Here is a 25,509-nt window from a genome sequence, read left to right on the forward strand (position 1 = left end):
TGTTCTATTCCAGGGCATTAAATTTTCATGTGTGATATTTACAAGGTAATTTTTTTACAACGTCCAGCAGTTGTAGAAAGTCTTTTTTTTTGATTGCAGGAATTTTTTTTTTAAAAAAAGGCTCAAGGTAAAAACTAAAAAAGTTCTTCAACAGTAAAATCCTGTACAGTATTTCTCTGAAGCACCAATTATGAATTGAAGAGAGTTAATTTTTTCTCTGGTTTATAAATATACTGCAAGCAGTGGCGGGGATGGCTTCCAGCAGACCATCTGAAAGGCAAGGAAAGGGGTAAAAGTTATTCCTGTGGCACCAAAATGCCCGATAAGGTACTTTTGGGCTCAAAATTGTGAGGCAGTTCTGTGTTGGTATGGTGTAGTAGTTAGAATGTTGGACTGTAACCTAGGAGATACAGGTTCAAATTCCCACTTGTCATGAAACCCCTGGAGCCTCGCCTATATCATAAGATTGCGATAATCAAATGGACACAAGGAGAAAAAACATGTATACTCTGCCCTGAGCTCCTTGGAGGGAGAAAAAGGTGCTGAATAAATAAGCGTACCTCCTGATGGCAAGTTGTAGCAATTGCCTCTCCCAGCATTGCCCCAAGTCATTCATAACAAAATTCCTCACACTGGTGGTAACCGTACCCCTTCAAGGCAACAGCATCATGTGTTGAGCCACAGGCACATGGTAAAAAAAAAGATTCAGCAGGTGGTCAGTCAAGAATAGTTCAAACAATTGAGCAGCCCAGTTGTTTGAACACAATACAAAAAAAATGTTAAGGACGGGACACTGTGCCTGGATAAATAAAAGTTTCCATGTGGGGCATGAGGCTTAAAAGTCAAGATGTTAAAAAAAGGCATTTCATAACTGGCTATTGGAGAAAGTCTGCACTTATTGAGAAAGTTTCTGGATTGGATGGAATCAGAAAACTTAACGGGGCATGAACAGACAAGATTCTTCAACATATGACCATTGCCTAGTCCTTTATCACTTGGCTGAGAAATATTCATCTTCTATGTGGCCATTATATGCGGCTTTTATTGACCCTAAGGGTCCCTTTGATTCTATAAATTGTCCCAGATTGTGGAACAAACTCAATCAAACTAATATGGATAAAAGGCTTCTAGAACTTATTCAGACATTACATTCGTGTCTGACTGCTCAAGTGTGATGTGGGTAGGAGAATTTAACACATCTAATTTGGAAAAGGGAGTTCGTCAGGGATGTCTGCAGGTGCCTTTTTTGTTCAACTTATATTTAAGTGATGCCGCTTCAATTTTTGATGACTGCTGCTGTTCACCAAAATTAGCCAAGATTGGTGTACCCAGGGCTTTTTTTCCTGGGAAAAGAGGTGGTGGAACTCATTGGGTTGCCCTTGGAGAAAATGGTCACATGGCTGGTGGCCCTGCCCCCTGATCTCCAGACACAGGGGAGTTTAGATTGCCCTCCGTGCACGGCACAGAGGGCAATCTCAACTCCCTTCTGTCTGGAGATCAGGGGGCGGGGCCACCGGCCATGTGACCATTTTCAAGAGGTTCCGGAACTCTGTTCCACCGTGTTCCTGCTGAAAAAAAGCCCTGGGTGTACCTTCTGCTTTATGAGGATGATGCTATGATCCTTGAACTAGGGTTGGGCTGCAAAAGATTCAGGAATTTTTCTTCAAGTATTGCTCTCGAGAAAGCTTGGTGATCAACGACTTGAAATCTAAGATCTTAGTTTTCACCAAGACTAAGAAATGGAACCCATTTCAGCGGTCAATCAACGGGTCCAATATTAAGCAAGTTAAGACTTTCTCCTATTTGGGGATCCTGTTTTCAGCAGATCTCCCCTGGACTCCCCAATTTAGAACAGCGCTTAATAAAGCCAAACCATGCACAAACACTATAAATAGATTTTTCCACAATAGGGGAGGGAAGTATATTTCTGGAGCGGTGCAACTTTTTAATCTGAAAGTCGTCCCCATTATTCTTTATAGCTCAGCATTTTAATTAAAGCTCTCTCTGATACTATCAACAAATCCTTAGCACAATTTCTTAGGAAAATTTTGAATATCCTCTGTTGTGTGTCTAACGTTGTGTTGCGGGCAGAATTTGGACAGCTCTCCTTGGAAGCAAGAGCATGGCTATATGCCTTTAAGCTGAGATTAAAATTACTCTATGCTGAAGATGGTTCGTTAAACGCTCTAAATCAGATACCCACCAACCGACTTGGATGAAAGCCTTGGATGAGAAACTGATGATAGTTGGAATATTGATTGATAATATTTTTGAGATAGGCAAATCGAATGTATTTTCTCTGATTAAAAACCATGTCCTAGAAATAGATTATAGCAGCTTGATTTCAAGAGCCTGCAGTTTGTTCACCCTTATCTTTTGGTCTCTCTTTCCTGAAATCAATACCCCACCCCCCATGTACTATCTTACCATCTCATGATGTATAGTGGTTAAGAGCGCTGGACTCCAATCCGGAGAGCCGGGTTTAATTCCCCACTCCTCCACTTGAAGCCAGCTGGGTGACCTTGGGTCAGTCACAGCTTCTAGGAGCTCTCTCAGCCCCACCCACCTCACAGGGCATTTTACCGCTCTGAGTAGGCGTTGTTGTCCTGAAGGGCAGTATATAAATTGAATGTTGTTGTTGTTATACTGCAGAGTTTTCTTGTTTGCAAGATTGAATATCATACCCACAATGGTTTTACAGGGGAGATTTTTGAATAGGCCCTATTCCAACAGAAGGAATGGCTCCCAGACTTATCTGGGGGCCCAGATTGCAGGCGATGCAGGGGAGGTGGGCGGGGAATGACCGGGGCCAAGGGAGCACACCCAGACACATCTGGTGCAGGCCCCCTGGTCTGGGAAGCTGGCCCCTGCCCCTCAGCATTTGGCCTGTGGCGACATCCCACCCAGCCCTCCCTTTCGTCACAACTTTTGGGTTAGTAGGCTGCGGATTGGCATCGGACACCAATCTGTTTTGGGGGGGGGGGAAACAGGGCCCTCAGGCTCAGTTTCCCTATTATGGGGATCCCCATAAGGGGTCTGGGGAGTGAGGAATGGCTGGTGCATGCCCAGTCGGGGGCTATCAGTCCACCTCACTCCCGGGTGGCAGGAGATGAGTCACACAGGGGTGTATAAACACATGGCATCCCACAGTTCCCCCCTCAGTAGGGGCCTGAGGGGGCGTGTGGGTCATCGGCTTGGCAAGTGGGTCAGCCGATGCTCGGATCCATGCCCTATGCGTGCCTTTGCTCCCTGAGCTGTAATTTCAATAAAGTTGTGGCTTTCTTTCCTCCAGCACTGTGTTTGTGTGTTTTGTCGCTGTCTCCCCTCCCCGCTCTCCTCCCCCACTTAGCACTTGCCTGCAATTTGGCCTTAATAGGATCAATACATCCTTTCATGCCCTGCTCAAATGTAGATTCTTTGAAAATAGAAGGGGATTATTATATTAGGCCTTTAATTGACCAACCATCCTCTTATACTCCAGAAACCCTGGCTCTTCTACTTAGCAATAAGGATCCTAAATTTACCTTAGCAACTGCAAAATATCTCTGTCCTTTTAACCCTTGCATCCAAAAAATAAGGAATAAGTATTTTCCACTGCTCAAGATTCTTGAATCAATGAGCCTCTAAGGGAATAAAGGGAAAGGAAAAGAGAACGTCTGCATCGGACAGACACCGGCCTCCCTTTAGAAAGGGGGTGAGGAGAAGAGAGGGCCGACCAGGACCTCAAGAAGATTATCGAAGTGTGTAGGCATGTTCCTACGAGAGGGGATGACTCTTCAAATACCCTGGTCCCCAGACCAGTTGGAGCTTTTAAAGATCCTAAAGCAAGTTACCTGTAGCTAGTGAGAATTTCCTCCAAGGATGTCTCCTCGCTCACCTAGAAAAGAAACACATTTTTTTTAAAATTGAAAATGGCAGTTACTGAACATCTGATTCAATCTGTGGACACAAACGGCAAGTGAAGTGTATCCACCTTGGTGAGAAAGATTATTATTTTCTATTTGTTAGCTAAACCTGCATTGCTTGCAACAATCAGCATGTAAAGCCGTCAGGAAACACTGCTGACTGGTTAAAGTGCTCTGTCATGGAGGTACTTCTCTTTTCTTCATTCCATTTGAATAGTTTCTACATAAAGCTTTGGGGTGTTTGATAAAATGCACCCCGACAACGGCAGGGATGCATTTGTAGGGGAACTGAGTAGGGCTATGGTAACTGCCCTCAGGAAGCTGCTCTGACATGGCACGCATTACCGTTTGCCACAAATACAGCCTGGAAGATAAAGAATTTATCCTCCCATTGTTTTTGGTTCCCCTCCTGAAACTGCAGCATAGTAGCTGGGAAAACCGAGACTGCAAATTCTATATATATCCTAGATAGACTACGGTCACTGTGAGTCTGGAAGGGATAGTATGCATTCATACTGCAAATGCACAGCTTCAGACATTCAACTAAGCCTGGCTAAGTTCCAAGTGGAACAAAGACGGAATTTCCCATGTGAGAAGGGAACTGGCACACAAGCTCATGAAGTGCTCTCAACTGAAGCTGACGTATGTTCCGTGGGCATCAAGCCACAGAAGTACTTTGTAGGTATTCTGAGACTTACTATAATATGAGCAGAAGTCTTTGGCATACCAGTTTGAGTGACTTTGCCATTATGGGAAGTCTAACAGGCCAGTTAATTTTGAGAGAGACTGGCAGGCAGGGGTGGAGGGGGAAGCATCTGCAGCTCCAGGCAAAAATGTTTATGACTAACTTGGCCTGTTTTGTGCCTCAATAAAATAATTAATACGAGTGTAGGAAGAATCCTAGGGATTTTATAGCTGCTTACCATCTTGTTTCCTCTTTATATGGAAAGTTGTTACTTGAAGATCTAGGGGCTGTCCAACTGTGGTTTTTATGAGAAGGTGTCTCTGTAATAGCTGAAATGCAAAAAACTTTCACAGGAACAAACTAACAAAAAATGAATTCCTAACAACTGGTGCTGACAAACAAGTAGTAGTATCTGGAGTGGTGTTTGAATCTGGCTCTGAAAAATGTCTCCCCCTTTGGAAAGTATCTTTGGCAGCACTTTTACTAGCTTAAAGGGGGGGGGGGGGGAATCACCCTGCTTACTTGGGACTAAACCTAGCAAGCCCAAATTGCTTTCTTCTCCCTCTCATGGCCTCTGTAAGAGACCCAATTAAACTGGACTCTCCTCAGCTCTAGCTTAAAAACAAGCCAGTCTGCAGACCAGCCAGTTTGGTGTAGTGGTTAAGAGCGCGGGACTCTAATCTGGAGAGCCGGGTGTGATTCCCCACTCCTCCACTTGAAGCCAGCTGGGTGACCTTGGGCTAGTCATGGCTCTCTGGGCCCCACCCACCTCACAGGGTGTTTTGTTGTGGGGATAAGGGTAACATACTTTGTAAACCACTCTGAGTGGGTGTTAAGTTGTCCTAAAGGGTGGTATATAAATCGAATGTTGTTGTTGTTATTATAATGCTCCTCTCTCCCTACTGCCACTGCACATACACTGCTTTGTTACTTTTCAGTTGATCCTAATAAAGAGTATTGCATCCTACTGCTGGTTTTTATTTCTCGGTAAAAGCATATGCCGCCACTCCAGACACCTAGGTGTCTAAGCAGGGAAGAAGAGGGTTGCCTTAAAGGTGGATATACCTGTGGAGGCAACCTTGGGGAGAAAGGGGGGAACAGTTTTTCCCACTGACACTCCCACCCCCCAGGATATCCTCTTCCATTCTCTTACCTACTTGATGATCTGTAGAGAAGCAGGAGTCTCCTCTGTCGCCACCTTCTATGCACTTTGATTTCCAGCAAGCCGCAGCCACTCCATCTTGGGGTTGTCTGCCACGTTTGTGACAAGCCCCAGATGAAGCTTCAGCTGTCTCCCAGGTTTTAAGGGCGTTGGCTTCCATGCTGGCTGGCTTCGGGACGTGGGGTGCTAAAGGTTCGTCACAACTTTCAGATCTCTTTGCACGCTTCTTCTTTTTCTTCTTCTTCTTCTTGTGTTTGTGGGTCTCTCCCTCCGAGCCTGAGACAGAGGGGTCTGAGTCCTGGTGATGCCTGAAAAAAATGGGAACCAGTTAACAGGAAAATCTATGGCATGACACTTAATAGCCCACTCTGTCCCAAATGCTATGGTAGCATTCTGTGTGCAAAGCGCACTGTAGTTGTCCAGATGGTGAGAGCACCGCTAAATCCCATTTTACAGCTAGGAACTGCACCTAAGAGATGTGCCTACTATGGGGGAATAATATAAAACCATGCCTGGTGCAAAAGTTGCACTCTTGAGCTCCAATACATCTTTTTAGTTTAAAAAAACAAACCATTTGCCCATTGTGTTGCCATACAGCTGTCTTCTACTGAGTCCAGACCCTTGGCTCATGTAGCTCTGTCTTGCTGTCTTCGCAAAGATCTTTCCCGACACCTAGCACCTAAGACCCTTTCTCTGAAGATACCAGGAACTGTGTGTAAAGCTAGCACTCTGCCACTGAGCCACCTAGGAACCAACAAGCCCTAGAGACCACAACAGTTTCCTAACACCTCCAGTGAAAGGGCTCAGGTAGTAGGTGGTGTGAAGACTTTAACGTAAGTCCTGAGAGCCGCTGCTGGTCAAGAGCAGCAGGCTACACTGTCCTTGATAGATCAAGACGCTGACTTGAGAGAAGGCAGCTTCATGTGTGTCCCCTCAATCTGCCCTGTTCTACAATAAGCAACTGGAAGAAAAAATATTTATGAAGGAGCAACATCGGCTTTCTCTTGCCACTGACCTGTGATCTCTTTCTCTCTGTTTGTCTTTTGACTTCTTTTTCTTCTTCGACTTCTTGTGCTTTCTGGTTTTCTGCTCCTCAAGAGGCTCACTTGGAGAGCTCCTCCGGCATTTCTTTTCGGAGCTGCTGTCGCTGCCCTCTGGGCTGGGGCATTTCTTTTTTCTCTCTTTCAGATCTTCAGTCTCCAGATGCAAACTATGTTCCTCAGGCAGGGGTATATCTTTCTCACGGGGATATTTTTCCAGGTGCTGGGAGGTAACTGGACAGCGGTACGTGTCTGTTTTGGTACTGCTGACATGGTACCTCTCTCTTTCCTTCATTGCTGGGTCATAAGTCCATCTGCTTTTGTAAGAATAATCTTTATATGGTTTGTTGTAACTATGACTCGATTTATTGTAGTCCCTCTCGCCATGACAGAATTTTCTATCCTGGCTACTCCTTGCTATGTGTGAAGAATAATAATAACTATTGGGTCGGTATTTTTCCCATCTCCTCGGGATATCTTGATGATAACCCAGTCTGCTCCATGATGGCTCTCCTTTCCAGGCGCAATACCGTTTCCTTTCAGGGTCGGTTTTCCCTCTGCTGCGGGATCGGGAATGGGGGTATTTTCCTATACTTCTCCCAGGTTCAGGGCTCAAGGGGAATCGGTATTTATTTCCATTGCAGTATTCTCGTCTTGAATATTCCTGCTTCGTTCTCTCTCTGCTATAGGAACGCCTTTTCTTGTAGTAATGCCCATCGGTTTGGCTGTGGCTGGCCTCCCTCTCTTCGCTCTCTGAGCGGTCTCTCTTGCTACGGTAGTGCTCTTTGTCAGTTTTTCTAGTGGTGCAAACTTTTTCCTCCGATGGAGAATGAGACTTTGGCTCCTGCCCTTCTGTGTTTCCTCCGAGGCTCTCATTTCTTCCTCCCAGCCCATCATCATCCTTTGAGCTCTGATTCCCTGTCCCTGCATCAGGCCGTGCAATGGAAGCATCCTCCGGGAGCAGGGCACCTACAGAATTCTTCACACCATCCTGCATTTCTTGACTTTTCTCTACAACGTTCAAGGTGACAAACTTTAGAGGTCGGCATTCGCTGTCAGACTTTCTGAAAGGGCTTTTTTCCAAGTTTTCTCCTCCCTCAGACGTCCCACTGATGTGCACAGGACTCTTTTTCCAAGTTGCTTTCCCTTCTTTTGGTCCTCTTGTTTTTGCTGGGTGATCTTCCATGTCACCTTCTGTAGGGATCTCCTCTTCTGCTCCAAAGGAGCTTGACTGAGGATTGCACTGCCCACTGCTATTGAGATGCGAGCTTTGCGTTTCTGTTGCAATACTTTCACAGAGGTTGTCTTTGGTAGAAAGAGGTTCAGGATCAGAAGAAGTTGAGAGATCCTGGGTGTTGCTGATAAGGTTGGTGGGGATCTTGCCAGACATGTCACTGGAAACTCTGTTGCAAACACCGTCTAAGGTTTCTAAGCAGCCGTCTTCTTCGGAGGGTTTCTCTGTTCCGCTTGCACTGCACACAAGAAAACCAAGATTCCTTAATAGCGGTCAGGAAGGGAGATGCAGAGCTAGCGGCGTAAACTTTAAGAAATCCTTACACTATGAATTGCTTGTGAAACATTCTTGTTCATAAGCGCATGCATTCATGGCAAACTGCCATTATACATTTCACAAAGCAAACAACAAAGGCTTTGCGTCTCAACAACTAGTTTGCTTTCAGGCACCACAGAATTCTTGGTGAGATATGATTATTTGACAGAAGGCTACTGATTCTGCAAGCGTCCCAGCTACACAGATAATTCCAATCCATGTTTTTGGGTCTCATTTGCTTCACTAGAGTGCGCCTACAAGCAAGCATGCGGCCTTGTGGACCTTGCCTGTGCTTATTGCTGGCTTCCCCCCAATGCCACTACATGGTCCAAGCACTTCCCATTCATCTGGGTTGGGGGAAAAGCTTTATGGTGCCCCCGCATCTTCTTCTCTTAAGAAGCATGAGAAGGTAAACTGGGGAAACGTAAAAACTCTGACTTGGGTCCTGCAGTAAAACAGTATTCTACTCAACAAGTCAAACGGCATTATAACAAGTGTGGCACTTGGGAGAGAAAAAGTTAACACAATTAAAAAAGAGAGAGTATGTTTTTATGTGCATCCCTAGCAGAGAACAGTACAGAAAAATATAGGCAACAATGGAAAATGGCCCTCGCAGGGATGTTTTCCCAAAATTTTCCAGGATGTGTTAACATGGCTTGGATATAAGACTGTGAAACAAGCCAGATGATTAAAGCACAGCTGGGCAGATTTCCACATCTCCCTCTGAAGCTTCAGCATCATCCCCTAACACCCTTTTTAATGCGAGTGTCTTTGGAAAAACTGCTGTACCTTATTTCTTGTGGCGAGGTTTTCAGTTGGTTGTATCTGAAGGAGTCTAAGATCCTGTCTTCAGGGACAGGGGGCAAAGCGGTGAGTGGTCCCTGTTGTCATTAAAAAGAGAAAAGCTTAATACGTGCACAGAACCAAAGCGATCTACTAACAAGATGACGTGCTCCAGAATCCTGTGATGAACGAGGCACAGAAATGTTGCTCTCCCTCATCACCCTGGTTGTGCATTACGACAGCACCAACACAAACTATGACGCTCAAACCTGGCCTCCCATCTTAACCTGAGTTGACAGTGAAATGATTTACATGACAACCCAACTAGCATTGACTAGAGCTGGTGGGGATACCTGAGAACCATGCTTGGTGCCCAGGGCTGCTAAGGCCACCACAGGATCCCAGAGACCGAGCCTGCCACTAACTCAGAACCAATCCAAGCATCACAACTTGCTGTCCATATAAACAGACGTGTAGAAACAACTATACAACTTGCCCACACTCCTTTCTTCACATTTATATCCCAGCTGTCCTCTGAGGAACTTAGGCCAGTGTACATGGTTCTACCCTGCCCAACTCGCTAATTTTAGCCCTGCAACAATTCTCTGGGTTTAGACAGTCTAAAGGCCTTGTTTTCTTCCCCTGGATAAAAAGACCAATGGATTTATAGCCACACATCTGACATGCCTTCCCAAGCCCACAGATTCCCAGAACCATCTCTCTAGACCTTGCCTCCCAAACCAAACCCAACAAACCAACGAGGGGGAAAATTCATGTTAGAAAGGAGTTAAGCATGTTGTTTCTTGTATATCTGACCTTTCTTACAATGAACGCAAGTCTGCCAAAGAAACCACGGCAAAACCAAACTCACTTTCCCATGCAATCCGTTGGCTTTTGAGAATGGGTTTTCCGCAGATTTCACAGGCTTTGCTTGGTAAGTGGGATCCTCAAGTAGCAATCCATTTTCTTTAGGAGCTTCGTCAACACTAATAGCACCATTGACAGCAACGCTTTTTGGAGGCTCGTGTGGCGGTGCCTCCTCTTCGACATCATGACAGGATGCGCAGGAGCTTTCTGCAACATTTGTCGCGCTTCCCGTGGGGACACCGTTGAAAGGCCTGGAGTGGCCGTTCTCCTTCACTGGCCCCTTGGGCTCCTCGTCAGAGTCTTCTGAAGACTCAGCCCCATACGGAACCAGCGTGCTGGAGTTCAGTTTGGACTTGCCATTCACTACGGGCAGGGGACAAGGCTCGCTGACGGCCTGTTGCTTGGGGATTCTGTTAGCAGCCGAGACGGCGGATGCGCTTGAGGTAGACTGCACTGCGGAAGGACTGGAAACGGTCGAGGAAGGAGCCTGCTTGCTGAGGTTCTCCATGGAGCAGCTGCTGTGAGCGGCAGTTTGGCGAGCAGACAGCTTGTTAATACTGATGGTTATTTTCTGCTTTTTGGAAGGGTCGGGAGCAGCGGCCGTTGTCGGTCTGTTAATTGTCCAGTTTGAGACGGAGGTGGCAGGTGGGGCAGAAGACGGCCTGTTGAGGGGAGCGTTACTAGGACTCGCCACGGAACTGCTGGGCGTTTCCTTCAGCGATCCAGTTCCATTCAGATGATTTGAATTCTGCAATTATTTTTTTTAAAAAAGAAGACAAGGCGGGGAGGAAATGAAATGCCCAACAATCCAATGTAGTTATATTTTTTTTAAACCATTCCCTTGCTTTGTTCGTATATAACACGAAAACATGGTTTAGCATTTTGTGGATTCCCCCTCCCCCCTCCCCAGGCTCAGATGCTCCCATCAAGCATTTCCAGGCCGGAGTAGCTCTGCAAGGGACTACAGTGCTTTGGAGTCAGGCTCTGGATAAAACCATGGCTTGCTGCATGCCTTGTCTTCAGGAGAATTACCTTCATCATGTGTGGAGGAAGCTGCGGCCCTATAAAACCCGGTGCTGTTTGCTTATTATTCACCACCCGCTGGTTGATAACTGGTCGAGGAGAAGACTGCCCTGGGGTGTGAATGGAATGAATATGCTCACCGCCGTTCTTCACATCGTGGGACCTGGCAAAGGACAACACATGTGCTCCATCTTAACTGGACTTTGCTACAATCCTGGAACTTCTGTGCTATGCTCCTGCGCTCACATGGGGCTGTTATATTTCTCGCTTCCCCCTGCTTCTTTCCTCCAACCTCACAACCCCTCTGTAAGGCAGGCTGTGCCTAACTCAAAAAGAGAGAACCAAGTATCATAGCTCAGTGGGGAACAGGGGCTTAGCACTCATGCCGATCTTAGCTTAGCTCTAAAGCGACATCTTCACAGCTGCTCTGGCGGTTTATCGTGGCTGACAAAGATTGGGGAGGAGGTATTACATTTTTTTCAGAGCTCAGAGACACAACAGAAAGTGCGGTCTCGAACCACAGGCTAAATAAGATTTATAAGGACAGACATTTTGCAAGTGCCAGAAAGCTTTAAGCTGATTAAACAAGCCTCTTGTTATTTACGGTGGAAAGGGTCTTGCGTCCAGGTATATTGGACCATAACTGCAGAGAACATTTTCCAGGTAAGTAGGGCCATAACTGAAGTTTTGAGATCCTAACATTTACATTAATCATGTTAATGAAGATTAACAAAGAGCCGACTTGATTCTTATTGTAGAAGTTAGTTGGCTGGAGCAAAAGCTCACGTTGGCAAGGCACCCCTATCAGAACAGTCAATCTGAGTTTTGCACTTTACAGATAAGAGTGTGGAAAAATAATAGTTTCATTAACATAAATACCCTGGAACAAATGAAATCTAATTTTCTAAAAAAAAAAACAGGTGTATTAATTTACTGCAGAGAATTTAGCAGTTTCTGTAACATGATACATTCTAAAATAAACAAGAAAAAAATCATAAAAGTCCTTTGTGTTCTGTTTTCTTCCAACTGGTTGTCGGTGGACTAATTTACTTCTGCACTGAGGTCTAGAAAGAGCCAGAGAGAAACCAAGACGTCCACTCCAAGTACTGTCAGCTAAAAAGCAACAGATCTCTTCTCCCTGAACAGCAGACACATTCTGCAGGGGAAATCACTTCCTCCAGAACTGATATTAGCTGGCTCACAGGCATTCAACCTAACTCAAGGGGTTTAAAAAGCCAGAGCGAGGACTGATTTTTCAAAACCACTGCATTTGGATGTCAATAATAATGCATATCGAGACAACAAAATGCACCATTTGCAAATTTTGCTGTAAGACCAGTGGAAGAGGAAAGATGTAGAAAAGAACAGGATACCAAGAAGAGAACAAAATGCTGCTGCCAGTTTTGAGCATCTGACATTACCTGATATAAAAAAGCACATAAGCTTGCTGATTCAAAACAGATCGGATATCACTGTTGGAGACAATGGAATCGTTCATCTGGTACCACTGCCCATTACTGGCCTGCAAAATGGAGAGAAAAAAAAGGATCGCTATCTTAAATTAGTTGTAACATTGTAACATTGGCTGTACAATTAAGCCAGCTTTACATAAATCTATCAAGATGCTTTCAGGCAGGTGTTATTGAGCATCAAGGCAGCCAATATCCGAGGCCTGCAAGGGGAGTGATAATTGTGATAATTGCTCCTAGTTCCAAAAAACTAGCAGGCTCAGTGTCCAGGGAACAGTAACCCTGGAGCAAAAATACTGTCAGTAAAACCAGTTTCTCCTCCTCCTGCCTGGAAGTACCTTCCCCCCAACCTTCCAAATTTTACTCAAGAAAAAACACTCTTTGCAGAAAGAGAGGCTGCCATCTAGTGGAAGAAAGGTTGTGCCACTGAAAGTTAAATAACATAAGTATACATATTTTGTTCTAACAGATTAGTAAGAGACAGTTTGCCTCCCCTGCCCCGCCCTGCTTTTGCAGTCTTCTATAGCTGAGAGCCAGTTTGACAGAGTGATTAAGAGTGTCAAGCTGGCCAAAGGAGATCTGGGTTCAAACCCTCCCATGACACTCACTGTGTGACCTGGGGCCACTCTCGCTCTCGCTCTCTCAACCTCACCCACCTCATGTAGTTATTAGGGTGGCTCTAAAGGAAAAGCCACTTAAATTGAGGGAAGGTTCCTTAGGCTGGAGGAAGGTGCCAACCTTTGCTCTGTGGAGTGGGAGCAGAAGGAAAGGATCCACACTATTGTGATGAAAAAATGGAGAAGGGAAAATGGAGGTGTGCTGCTCGGAGCTATTTGAGAAGAAGGGAAGGATTTAAAAAGTTTGTATAGATGGTGCCGTTAAACTGGGGCTCTCTTCTCTCTCGGAGTATTAAGCCAATCAGCATGCCATGCCAGAATTGCCAATAATTATGAATCAATTAAAAGAAGCACTGGCCTACCTCATAGGGCTGTCCTAAGGATAAAAGGGAGCAATGATTATATACTGCTATCCTGAGCTCTTTGGGGGAAAGGCGGGATAAAAGGGTGATACCATTATCCCTCTGTCTCCTAAGTTTTTTTAAAAACAAGATCAGTCACAAGCAAACTGAAGGATTCTTAGTTACCACTTTTTTAAAAAAATCTGCTTTTAATACACACCTATCTAATAGCATAGAAAGATGAAGCCATACAGCCTCCACTGCTGTGGACATTGCTGTGCTTGTCTGTATTCTTTTCAGTTTTGCACAGAAATTCCAGGCCTTTCAACCTAAAGTTCCTATTTGTTTTCCTCCCTTTTAAACCTTCGAAAAATCCTGCCAACCAAGTAATCACTACACTATGTGTGACCCAGTGAGGCTCAATCCTATGGAAGTTTTATAGCTGGAGAAAGCGCGAGGGAGAGAGAATATTTACCTTGATGTAACAGTAGTAATGTCCTGCATGACAGCTGAAGCCTGTGTGCACCAAGACTGCATATAACACATAAATAATCGGCTCTCCATTTGGCTGGGACATGTACGGGCGGATATCCAAATATTCGAGATATTTCACTTCCTAAAAGAGAAAGTTAAAGGAGAGGCATGCATTTTTCAGAAATGCTTTTAGCGGAGGAAATAACGCACGTCACGTCTAATTTTAAAAGGCTACATTCAGCATAAAAAAAAGGACTGTCGCAGACACTCCAGGCGTGAAACTGTTTCCAAAGTTTGCTGCTGGACAGCAGGACAAAGAACTTAAAAACTGGCTCTTAACAAAAAAAAAAAAAAAAGCAAGGCCAAAAATATGTTTCTAATAGAGAGGGACTTGGTTGTGACCAGGAGAAAGGAAATCTGAGGACACTGTTAACCCATCACCATCTTCTCCTTAATAAACACTGGCACAGGGGCTGCACAGCACCAATGTACATGTTTTATGTTCCTATGGGGTGCTATGAAATCTAACACACACAACTGGAGTACTCAAGATTTTGTTACCTTTGTAATTTTTCCACCGCTGAAATTTGCAAACCGTTTCAGGGATAAAGTGAGAACATTTGAAGACCGATGTATTGTAAATCTCTTTGAGGCGGGAACCATTTTTTTACACCTAAAACATAAAAGTGGAGGGCACACGGATCAGGTTCTAAGGCTTGTTTTTTCTTTACATTTATCCAATTTCCTGAAACTCAAATTCCAGTCTGCTGTGGTGGAATTAGGACATATCCAAGTCTTGGATTTTCGTACATTTACTGCATCGTTTTGAGATGGAAGTTTCTAGGAGGTTATTAGAGCAAAATGAAAAATAAGGTGCCCAGAATTTTCCTGAGCCTCTCAACATCAAATCCATTATTTTCAGAGAGGGGGGGCAGTGAGGATGGAGTAACTTGCCATTTTTAAATCATTTGGTTTGCATTCGAAAGATCTGTGGCCAGGCACAATTCAGAGTGTTGGCTCTTATCTATTAAGTCTTAAATGGCTTGAAGCTAGAATATACTTAAAGGCTAGCCTCCTCCCATATTTCCCAGTCTGTCACTTCTGATACTCTTCTCAAGCCCTGTTCTCTGTGGCTGCAGAGGAAAAGAAGGTGAGAGGCAGGGCTTTTCTGTGGTGCCACCTCACCTATGAAATGCCCTTCCCTTTGAGGTTCACCTGGCGTCTACTTCCCCTTCCTTTAGGAACTATATCAAAACATTTCTTTTTACCCAGGTTTTTAACTAAGGAGTACATTTTTTAACTGCTTTATGATCTGCTATTAGCTTGAGGACTGCTTTATCAATAACATTTTAGACTTCTCCATTTTATGTGCTTTTATGTCCTGGCTTGCCTTTATTGGCTTGGTTTATTTATGTCATTGACTTGCATTGTTTTAGTTATGTTTTTACTGACAATGATTTGCTTTTTATTGTCTGCTTGTTTGAATTTTTATTGTTGAGCTCCCTTGAGCAGGACTGGAGAAGTGGCATACAAATTTTCTAAATATATAAAATAAAAATCCAAGGCAAGACAGCACATGCCGCACTACAATATCGCAAATAACTTAATATATAATACCAGCATATGCTACTTTGCCTGGAATTCATGGATTAAATGCAAGCCAAATTCTTTACAAGTTACATGGGATCAAACAAGATTTATCCAAGATAAATTTGTTTCCTTCTTACTTGCTACATTTATAAGCGTTTTCACCATCCAGTTGTTCTGGTTTGACAAACTGCTCCAGAGCTTTGTTAACACTTTGAGCTGTCTAAAAGAAAGAGAGAGAAAAGCAGAGAGACAGAAACTAGAGTTTCACAATTTTTTTCCCAGGACTGATTCGCAGCAGAATCTCGAGAGCTTACTTTAAAAAGGATATCTCCCTCCTCCCCGCTGATCAAATGATTAAAACCAATTGATCAGGCAGTCCAAGAACACTAAACCAGACTCACAAACACCATCCTTCCTTTCTCCCCAACCCCCTCACAAACACTGGAAAACCATTTCCCCTGTTTTAAAAGCAGGATGGATGTTGCTTTAGTAAAAAGCAGTATTTGCATCCTATGTGCTGTCAAATCACAATCATGGTGAACCCAGCAAGGGCCTTTCAAGGCAAGTGAGAAGCACAGGTTGGTTTGCCACTGCAGAGTCTTCCTTTGTGGTCCCCCATCCAAGTACAAACCCTGCTTAGCTTCCGAGATCTGTCGAGATCAGGTTACACCATGTCACCTTCCCTTTTAGTAATATTTAACATTCGTTTAATTTTCATTCATGTAAGCACAGAGTCAGTTGAAGCAGGATAGAACTGGCTCTCGTGACAGTATTCATATATTTTGGTTTAGTATTCAAATAAGAGTCACTCTGCTGGGACTGGTCCCATGATGTGGCCCGGATGATGCCAGTACCGGCTGGTCTCTGGCCTCCCCCCAGGCAACATACACCTGGAGTTGGCATGGCCCGTTGGCCAGAGCAATGTCAAGGGTTGTCGGGCTGGCACAAAGAAGGACAGCAGCACCGAGCAACTCGACAGCCAGGGAGGGGGTGGCGTTGGGGAGCGCAGCAGCTGGGGAGGCCAGGCCATTGCCCTATGAACCTGCAGAGCATTGGAGCCTGGCAGCCAGAGGGAGAGTGTTGCCGGGGCACCCAACAGTGCAGACAGCCCCCCCTGCTGGCCAAGCACGGCCCTGGCACACTGCAGCTACTGATGGGAGACACAGCCAGGCTGGTGCTGCCTGTCTGCAGCATCATCACTGACGGCCATGGTCAGAGGTCCCTGCCCTGGGGCAAGGCCAGTTTCTGGCAACAGCAGGCCGACCGCAGCAGCTTCCAGTCCGGGATGGGCCCTGCCCAACCAGGACCGGGGTCAGGCTAGCAGAAGGCCCATGCTAAGGTATGGGGGAAGGGCTGGGGCAAGGTCATGTGGCAGCCCCCTGGCCCAGGTGTGGGCCTCACCCTGGGGCAGGAACCTGAGGAGCAGGGTGGGGGTCTTCATTAAAGAAAGAGGATAAACAGAGGGGGCTGAGGAAAAGAGCGGAAGACTAGCCCTGCTGCTAAGTGCAGCCTCTTAGGTGGAAAGGAGCTTTCCAGGAGTGTTATAACTCTGGCCCCTCACCCACCATTTCTGAGGCTGAATGGGGGAGCCCTCAGCAGGGTGAAAATATTCGAGTGCAGTGGCCAGCAGGCAGCCAGCGGCAGGAGTGGACATAGGGAAACAGAGACCACAGCGGCACCACGGTGCAAGGGCAGGCGGCAGCCCCACCTCTGAGGAGCCTCACATACGCCAATATTTTTTCCTGAATTTATTTAAACTACTCATGAATGGCATTTTGATAACTTTTCCCACTTGCAGTCACAAGTTCTCATACCTTTATCTCCAATGGAATATCAAGGTAGGGATCAAAAGTATCAGAAACTCCTTTGCAGTTCATGCACTTTACTGAAATGAAAACAGAGGTGTTTAGAACCATACGAAGTAGTTAGAACTAAAGTCCCCAGCACTCTAAACCACGTACATGCTAAGAGGGAAGCTATATAAAACCGTACCTCTAGATCTCAGATATCCTCCAAATATTTGATAAATGAGTGTAGTGGCTTGGGTGTGTCTGTCCAACCTGGAAGTGTTACAGAAATAGGTAGATTACTTAAAAGTCAAACGGTCTCACTTCAGTTTACATACAGGGAGACAGAACCGTGAGGATCCATGTATCCTGCTAACAACTCACTTGTTGCTTCCGTTCAGACATGCTTTCTGCATAGCATCAACAGTATAGCGAAGGAATTCATGTGCATCTTCCTGATTTCCAAAACGAAAATGTTTTGCTATCCCTAAGAAGTAAAGAAGGACATGACGTTTAGCATATCTTGTCAGTCTCATAAAGAAATGGTGCAGAAATCTAACAAATAAATACCTACATGAACATGCATGTGTATGAAGATCTGGCTTTTAAACAAACAGCATATACTTCATGCCAAAAAACAATTAAAAAAACACATAGAAGTTGGGCTTGGCTTACGTCTGAGGTCGTTGATGACAGCCATTGGTTTGATGATGTTGCCAGAGTTGGAAAGGGCTTGGGTGATGTGAGCTTGCATGGTACACATCATACAGAATCCTTGCTCGTGACCTGGATGGGGAAGAACATTCCAAATCGTAACCCCACATCCTTGGGCAAAGAATAACCACACATCGCAAACAAAACAAAACACAAAATCCACCTTGTGCTGGCTCCTGCCCTCTCTTGCTCACTTGGGTTTGAATCTACGCTTTCTACACGAAACCTTGCAAGCTCTTATGTGCCCGTCCTTCTAGTCTTGGTCAGTCAATGGGAACTGATCTCCTCTCTCTCCTAACAGCTGCATGAATGCAGGCAGCAGCACGATAGAAGAGGAAACAATTCCCATTAATCCAAAAATGGATTACAATGGTATGGGATCATTTAATTAATATCTGATAAGACAACTGGAGGCCAAAGAGAGTGAGAGAGAGACTTTCTTAAGTTGGCAGTCATTTGAAAACATGTAAAACAGGCCTGACATTTATATTTTAAAAACTGACCCATTTTCTTTCAATAGCTTGTTTATACAATCTGCTCTCTTAACATCTCATTTTCTTCTTTCTTGGAAAAGCACCATGATCAAACTATGATTTATTACTTCCAGGAGAAGGCAGAAAGGCCCAAGGTTATTTTATACACATGATATTCTTGATAACTATTGTTTTAATGAGTGTACGGCTGTGTTATTTGTCCTAATTGATGTTTCTATTAACTAGCACAAAATTAAACAAAGAATGTAATTTTTTCCCCATATGGCTACTTTGAAGCTTAGAGGCTACATTCGTAGAGGAAACAAAAGATAGATTCTTGCCTTCTTTACCTAGGCCTAAGATTTCTGTGAAGTGTATAAATGGCGGGGTATTTCTGAATTGCTAATGTACATTTCAAAGGCAGAAACACACTGGCTGAGATCCAAGGAGCTACTTTCAGTCTGCCTGGGCGCTTGGGCATGCCCAGGGGGATTGAGGGCTCTTTCCCCCTTTCAACAGCAGGCCCTCCCCCAAGCCATCCTGCAAACTGGTTTTTAAGTCCACTCTGTTTAAAGGTGGTTTGTCATGGAAACATTTGGATGGGGCAAGAGGCAGGGAGAAGAGAAGCTGTTTGATAATCAGCACTTTGGGACTTAGAACTAGCGCAGGTAATCTTAAGTGGGGACAAGTTAGAACTTGAAAGTCAAAGAGCTGTAGGGGGAAACGAGCACGCCAAGTGTGCTTGGAGAAGAAAAGTGTGTGTGTGTGTGTGTGTTTGAAATATATACTGGTAAGGATGAGTGCTCTGGGTTTCCGGTTTTTAACCCAATTGGGCCCAATCTGTAAATATTCAGGAGTCTCGAATCAGCCCCAGCACTGCTGAGCCAATTTGGGAATCCCGAAGCAAAGCTTTCCAAAGCTATTTGTATCGCTTTGTGCAGCTTTGGGCAAAGTGGCAGCAGCCGCTCCACAGCACTTTTCTACCTGTTTGCATCGCAAACAGCCAGAAACATGCTTGTTTTCAAACCTCCCATGGGAGAGAAAAGCAGCAGGGTGGGAAGTTCGAAAGTGCCCCCGTGGCTTGCTTCAGCCCCTTTCCGCACGACTTACACCCTATTCAACCAGATATTGCCTATATAAACAAAATTGTGTTGAGTCAATAACACATGTTCTTCTGCACTGTCATCTGTATGTTGATATACGTCACACACATTTAAAATCTGTCCTAGCTAATATGACAGACTGCCCTGATTCGCTCAAAGTTCATAGATTGCTGAATGATTCTTTTCCGGAGGTAACCGAGATGGTGGCTAAGTTTCTCCATTCTGCTTTGAAGGGGCAGCAAAGGTTATCACAGAATTAAGTTATGATTGCTTTTTCCTTTTATTGTGTCTGTATTTTAAAAACCTGAATTGCTGATACAAGCCAATAAAGGCTAACTTGACTTGACTTACAAGCCACGGGAAAGGGGTACTTTGCAACCCCCCTCAGCTTGCTCCTCCCAGTCACTTCCTTTGCCTGCTGCGAGAGGGGCCAGGGGATTCCCTGACCTCTCCCACAGCTGGCGAAGTGAGCACCCAGCGACTGGGCAGCAGGTTTAAACCTTCTGCCCGGCTGCTTCCTTCACCCGCTGTGAGAGGGGCTAGGGAATTCCCTGGTCTCTTCCGCAGCACGCAAAATGAGCGGGGTAAGGTTTAAACCTACACTTTTCTTACTGCTTGCAAGGGGGGGGGGGGTCCTTCCACCAGGTGGGAAGAAGGGACCCCCCTCCTTCCCCTCCCATCGGGTGAAATAAGCAGTGGGGGTGTGCTCCAAATCTTTATGGAGCGTATCGAAGTGCATCAATAAGCTATTTTTGAAGCAGCTTGCTGCTTCAGAAATTGCTTATTTCTGACCTTTTCCCCCGCTTCGGATAAATCACCACCACAGCACTACGGTGGCTGCCATTTTGAGAACAATGTTAAGACCCACTGAATACTCCCCAGGTCATTTCAAAACACCCAGCTGAACAAACCAAAATACATTTCAGCCTCCCTTTCAAATGCCAAGGAAAAGCACCACGGATGTGAAGATGTACTCACAAGTTTTGGAGTGTTCGTGGGAGAGCATGTAGTTGGCCAGAGGAGGCGTGTAGGTCAGACACTGCAGAGCGGAGTTGAGGAAACAAGTGTTGCCGAGGTTTTGGAGGCCAGCTCCAACTCTGTGCGTTTTTTGCCATTTCAGGCACACCTTCTCTGCTGGAAAGAGGACCTTCTGTGGTGCTGCAATGCCATCACCGACAGCTGCCAAAGGACACTGAAATCATTAAAACTGGGACAGACTAGTTGCTCAGACAGCTGTCAAACAAATTCTGTAAGAAGTGATTCTTTTTTAAGAAGAGCAACCTGAAAACCAGCCAAGAAAACAAATGTTGATATACTTTTTTTTGTCCTTAACAGTTCCCTTGTTCCAAGAAATTTATGGCAAGAGGCCTGTTAACCAGCAGAATGTTAAAAAGGCTAATTGTTACTTATACAAGCAGTGCAAGTTTACACTGTGGGTTTAGCTTGTAATGCTGAGATCTCTGGTTGCCAAACTTACTACAGAGACATGGGGCAGGCTGCCCCTACGCCCCCCGAATCCTCCAGGAAGAATGACCCCCCCCCACACACACGGATGCAGCTACATAGTGTAAGTGACAGAAAAATGGAAGATAGCTGAAGAGAATTTATCCCACTGATTCAAAGCAGGAAGTTTGGTATGTCTTCTTCCTGAATGGGAACCTCAGAAGGAATACAGGACAATATGAAGATCAGTAATGTTCATCAACTGCATTTACTAATGCACTATGTAACGTTTTCATTCAGTCTTCAGGATTTAAAATAAGAATTAAAAGAAATGTTTATCTGCAGAAGAAATGCCTGCACACAACTAGAGAAAAATACCAGAAGTTTGTCTGTGCGTTTTATCAGAGAGACTTACATAGGTCTTTCTGAGCGGAGGGTTTGGATTTATCAGGAACGGATGAATTAGAATAAACGGCAGCTCCTGGCACTGGTCCCAAGGAGATTTTGTGTTTTGGAGCTTCCAGAGAAGACACAGCACCCCATCCTGCAGAGCCCGAGTCCATATCTCCAGAAGCCGATACCAGAGAGGTAAAAGGCTGCTTCTGACAAGCGGAAGGGTTGGAGGACTCAGATACTTTGTCAACTATGGTCATTGTTCATCTCTGTAAAACGGGAAGAAAAAAGACACATCTTTTTGATATATGGCAGGAAGAGAAGAGAAAGAGGATCCAATTCAGTTTACCACATTAAGATAAACAGTTAATTCTTCTCCTCAGTCCAAAACAAAGTCCCTCTCTCAAACACAAACAATACAGCCATGCGTCTGTCAGTTTCCGGTAATGGGATCACACCGTCATTCCAACAATTCTTACATAGTGGGGTATAAGAAAACTAAGTAAACCACGGCTAATTTAATAACAGCAACAACTTTTCTCCTCGAACAGCAAGCATAAACCTGTTCAAAAGTTTTCTGTAGCACTGATAGTAACGAGCTTTGGAGACAACCTTAGATAGTTTTGTAATGTCGTTGTTAACAAAGCTGTTTAGCCTGAAAGAAACTTGGAGAAGAATAGGATCCTTTGGGCTTTAGAAGGCAAGCACACTTACATAACATACATTTGACAAAGATTTGGTACCCAGAACATCAGTATTATGAATAGATCCAGAGGAATTAGTTGTGTTAGTCTGCAGTTGCAAAATAGTAAGAAATCCAGAAGCACCTTTAAGACTAACGAACTTTATTGAGGCATAAGCTTTCGAGAACCACAGCTCTCTTTGTCAGATGCAGGTATTATGAACGCCACTGATAAAAGCAGGAAAGCATGTTCATTATGAATGATACTTGTTTTCAAACCAAGTTTTTGCCACAATGTCATCTCCTGCACACATCCACATTTTTCTGCTGGACAGCAAAAGGAGGAGGCAAGTGACCCTTGTACAAGCCAGCCATAAGGGTCCGGTGTCTTACAAAGGACTAACAGTTTCTGCTGTATATCCAACAATCTAATGAGACATCCCATCAACAATCTTGTTAATATCATTTCGGTTTTTGTCACCCATCCTCCATAAGGAAATCTTTGCTCTTTCCAATAAATAAGTGATCCTTCCCCCCCCCCCCCCCGGATCACCAGGTCAGATTTTTAGTTTCTTAATAAAAGTGATGAGTTTGCACAACAGTGTCCTGACTCCTCTTCTCGCAATAAATTTATGTCAGGCTACCAAAAAGGTGAGATTGAGAACCTGAAGTAACCTGGTTCACTTTCTGCTAAAAGAAAACAGCAAATGGAACTGATAAGGTGTCCAGATATGGGTCATCCAGCTCCTCCAATCTAGGAAGCCAGATCTTCCCTGGCCAAGCTGCTTAGAGTTCAGACCCAGAGATGCACCTGGTCTTCGAAAGGGTGAAAGTTGGAATCTGTCTTCTGCTTTCCACATGTCATTTGCCAAGGCAGAAGTGGATCCCTCACCAAAAATGCAAGCAGAAAGTGAGGCAGTGCTTTTAACTTGTGCAAAGTGGCAAGACATTCCAGAAGGGTGGCAGCAGCAAGATTCATGAGGGGACCCCCACCAGATAGAAAAGCAGTGCCCATATCCAGGTCTCACTTCTCACTCTGCAACATCCCAAGCCATCTTTGTAATTATTGGGCCCTGCAGGAAGTTCGGTCTACTCAGTCACAGTCCCTGCTGACCTGAACACAGAAGATTTCACATATGAAGCTGGCTTATACTGAATCAGACCGCTAGTCCATCAAGGTCAGCATTGTCTATTCAGACTGGCAGTGACTCTCCTAGATTGTTCACCTTCACCAACCAATCAATCCTTTTAGCTGGAGATGCCCAGGATTGAACCTGGGACCTTCTGCGTACCCAGTAGATGCTCTCCCACTGAGCCACAGCCCTTCCCCAAATAGCACCATGCTCAGTGCTTTCAAGGGGGAGGACTACTGCTTCTGACCCAGCAAGCCCCTGGAAAAATGAGAGGAGACGGCTGAGGCCCCAGCATTGTTGCAGAGGCTTCTTGGATACCTTCTCTTGCTTCCACAGGAGGCAGACAGAGAACGGAAGGCTGTGCTGTGAGCAGGCAGCAAGAGAGGGACCAACTTTGCCCCTTTGTAAAGAGGCACTAGAAATCTTCTCCGTGATGGCTCAACGGAAGCTTTTCCATAGGTTAGATTGGCACAAGGGCTACAAAACCCACAGCCGATGAAGGGTCACTAAGAACCAACTAAGATGAATGCAGGAAATGCTTCATAATTACAAGATTAAATAAAGCAATTTTAACAGCTTTCACGGTCCTCTAAAGCCACGTGTTCTCAGAAGTGCTTATTAAGTCAGGTTTCCTCTTCAGAATGACAGGACTCAAATTACTAACATTGCCCAATAACGTAACAAAACCATACTGGGAAAACGCATCTCCATGCTTGCGCTGAATACGCTCCAGGGATTACTCATTTCCTGCTTGTGTCTGGCTGTTCTTTGTTTGAATAGCGATGAAAGTAGAGCACCTTCTTTAACATAATCCGCTCTCTCATTAACCAGGAAAAAAGTACAACTTGCAGGGGGAGGGGGGGAAGAGATACGCAGACATTTTATGAAGGAGTCAATTACAAAGTCGTTAGGCAGGAATTCAATTGCAAGTTGCCCAGCTGAAGCCCTGGGCCCGCGCGATTCCTAGCAGATTTGTTTATACAAGAGAAGAATGCAGACAAATGAATTTGGACTCTGGTAACCTATAATCCAAGAACAAGATGCCAAAGTGCATCCTTCCAGCAGTGCCTGAAGCAAGTCTCGTAAGAGAAACCAACTCGGAGCCACCATCTGTTCAGATAAAAGTAGCCATCAAGAAATGCAGGTGTAAATTCAGGTAAAGGGCGGGGTTGGTTGAGTAGCAGGGATGGAGGGGGACGTCTTTCTCATTCAAGGGTGCTTTGATGCCGCTTGCCAAATACAACGATAAATCAGGTGTAACTAGTACAAAACGAGAGCCACTGTAGACTTGCAGCTAGAGCAATGGATTAGGATCTGGGCAACTGGCAGTTAAGCTACAAGAGACGAATTACACAAGGAGGAGCACGGGAAGGGAGTCGCAATGTTAGCCGGGAAGCTGAGTTTTAAAAGAGACTGGAAGGCTTTGTCAATTTCCCCTCTCTACAGAGCCAGGGAGATGCTGCTCAGGAGGTTTGTTTATTTCCTCTTCCCCTCTTTGAAGGGGAGGTGAAACTGACAGAGCCTTCCAGAGGCTAAGAGGAAATTAACAAACCCTCTAAGCCAGGGGTCCCCAACCTGCAGCCCGCAGGCCACATGCGGCCCCCAAGCTCGTTCTGTGTGGCCTTCCAACCTGCTTATTTGCTGCTATCACTCTCAAGTCATTTTCCCTCAGACCCACACTATTCTTCCTGCTTCAAAAGGCACAACCTACTGCTGTTCTTCCTGTCCCCTTTTTTGCAAAAAACACAACAGCAACATTGTTTCTTCTAGTCTTCATGGTTCCCTCTGCCAGCCCCCTCTTGGTCTTATCCTCCATACTAGCATTTTGGCCATTTTGGGTGCTTTGCTGCCTACCCAGCAAAAAGTTGGGTGCTTTCCTCAACTTTTATACTCCCTCTCTCCATGTATTACCATGTTGAAAGCTATATATGTGTATAAAGCAGCTGTGTGAAAGAGTACAGGAGATGTCTTTTGCAAAAAAAAGGCAGGAAAAGTACAGTAAAAGCTGGTATTTTTGCACAAAAAAAGAGGATACAAAGTGTTTTTCATACTGAACATTTCTAGGGGCTCCACCCATCAAGGCTATTCCAAGTTTAGGCATTGGGCACTCTAATGCGGCCCCCGTGTGCCAAAAGGTTGGGGACCCCTGCTCTAGGCAGTGATCTCCCTGGCTCTGTAAAGAGGGGAAATTAGCAAAGCCTTCGGATCTCTTTTAAAACTCATCTTCTTGGCTAACATTGCAACTCCCTTCATGTGCTCCCACTCGTGTAATTCGT

At 45.0% G+C, this 25,509-nt stretch overlaps 1 protein-coding gene across 1 annotated transcript in view; it reads right to left on the reverse strand.

Annotated features, from left to right (window-relative positions):
- Positions 1 to 1,547: 1,547 nt before the first annotated feature.
- USP42 (ubiquitin specific peptidase 42) overlaps positions 1,548 to 25,509 on the reverse strand; it is a 31,933-nt gene continuing 7,971 nt past the window's right edge. Inside the window, exons 2-19 of the mRNA XM_054993405.1 lie at positions 21,441 to 21,687; positions 20,561 to 20,761; positions 17,968 to 18,078; positions 17,677 to 17,779; positions 17,498 to 17,565; positions 17,320 to 17,390; positions 15,643 to 15,725; positions 14,477 to 14,588; positions 13,917 to 14,057; positions 12,436 to 12,536; positions 11,024 to 11,177; positions 9,996 to 10,739; positions 9,131 to 9,222; positions 6,768 to 8,264; positions 5,744 to 6,060; positions 4,829 to 4,919; positions 3,834 to 3,877; positions 1,548 to 2,606 (exon numbers count right to left, since the gene is read on the reverse strand). Of these exons, the coding sequence (XP_054849380.1) occupies positions 3,874 to 3,877; positions 4,829 to 4,919; positions 5,744 to 6,060; positions 6,768 to 8,264; positions 9,131 to 9,222; positions 9,996 to 10,739; positions 11,024 to 11,177; positions 12,436 to 12,536; positions 13,917 to 14,057; positions 14,477 to 14,588; positions 15,643 to 15,725; positions 17,320 to 17,390; positions 17,498 to 17,565; positions 17,677 to 17,779; positions 17,968 to 18,078; positions 20,561 to 20,761; positions 21,441 to 21,678 (4,128 nt within the window). The 5' untranslated portion in view covers positions 21,679 to 21,687 and the 3' untranslated portion in view covers positions 1,548 to 2,606; positions 3,834 to 3,873. The remainder of the gene's footprint in view (positions 2,607 to 3,833; positions 3,878 to 4,828; positions 4,920 to 5,743; positions 6,061 to 6,767; positions 8,265 to 9,130; positions 9,223 to 9,995; positions 10,740 to 11,023; positions 11,178 to 12,435; positions 12,537 to 13,916; positions 14,058 to 14,476; positions 14,589 to 15,642; positions 15,726 to 17,319; positions 17,391 to 17,497; positions 17,566 to 17,676; positions 17,780 to 17,967; positions 18,079 to 20,560; positions 20,762 to 21,440; positions 21,688 to 25,509) is intronic.

This window comes from Eublepharis macularius, chromosome 12 (genome assembly GCF_028583425.1).
Source record: "Eublepharis macularius isolate TG4126 chromosome 12, MPM_Emac_v1.0, whole genome shotgun sequence".
Lineage (NCBI taxonomy): Eukaryota > Metazoa > Chordata > Lepidosauria > Squamata > Eublepharidae > Eublepharis > Eublepharis macularius.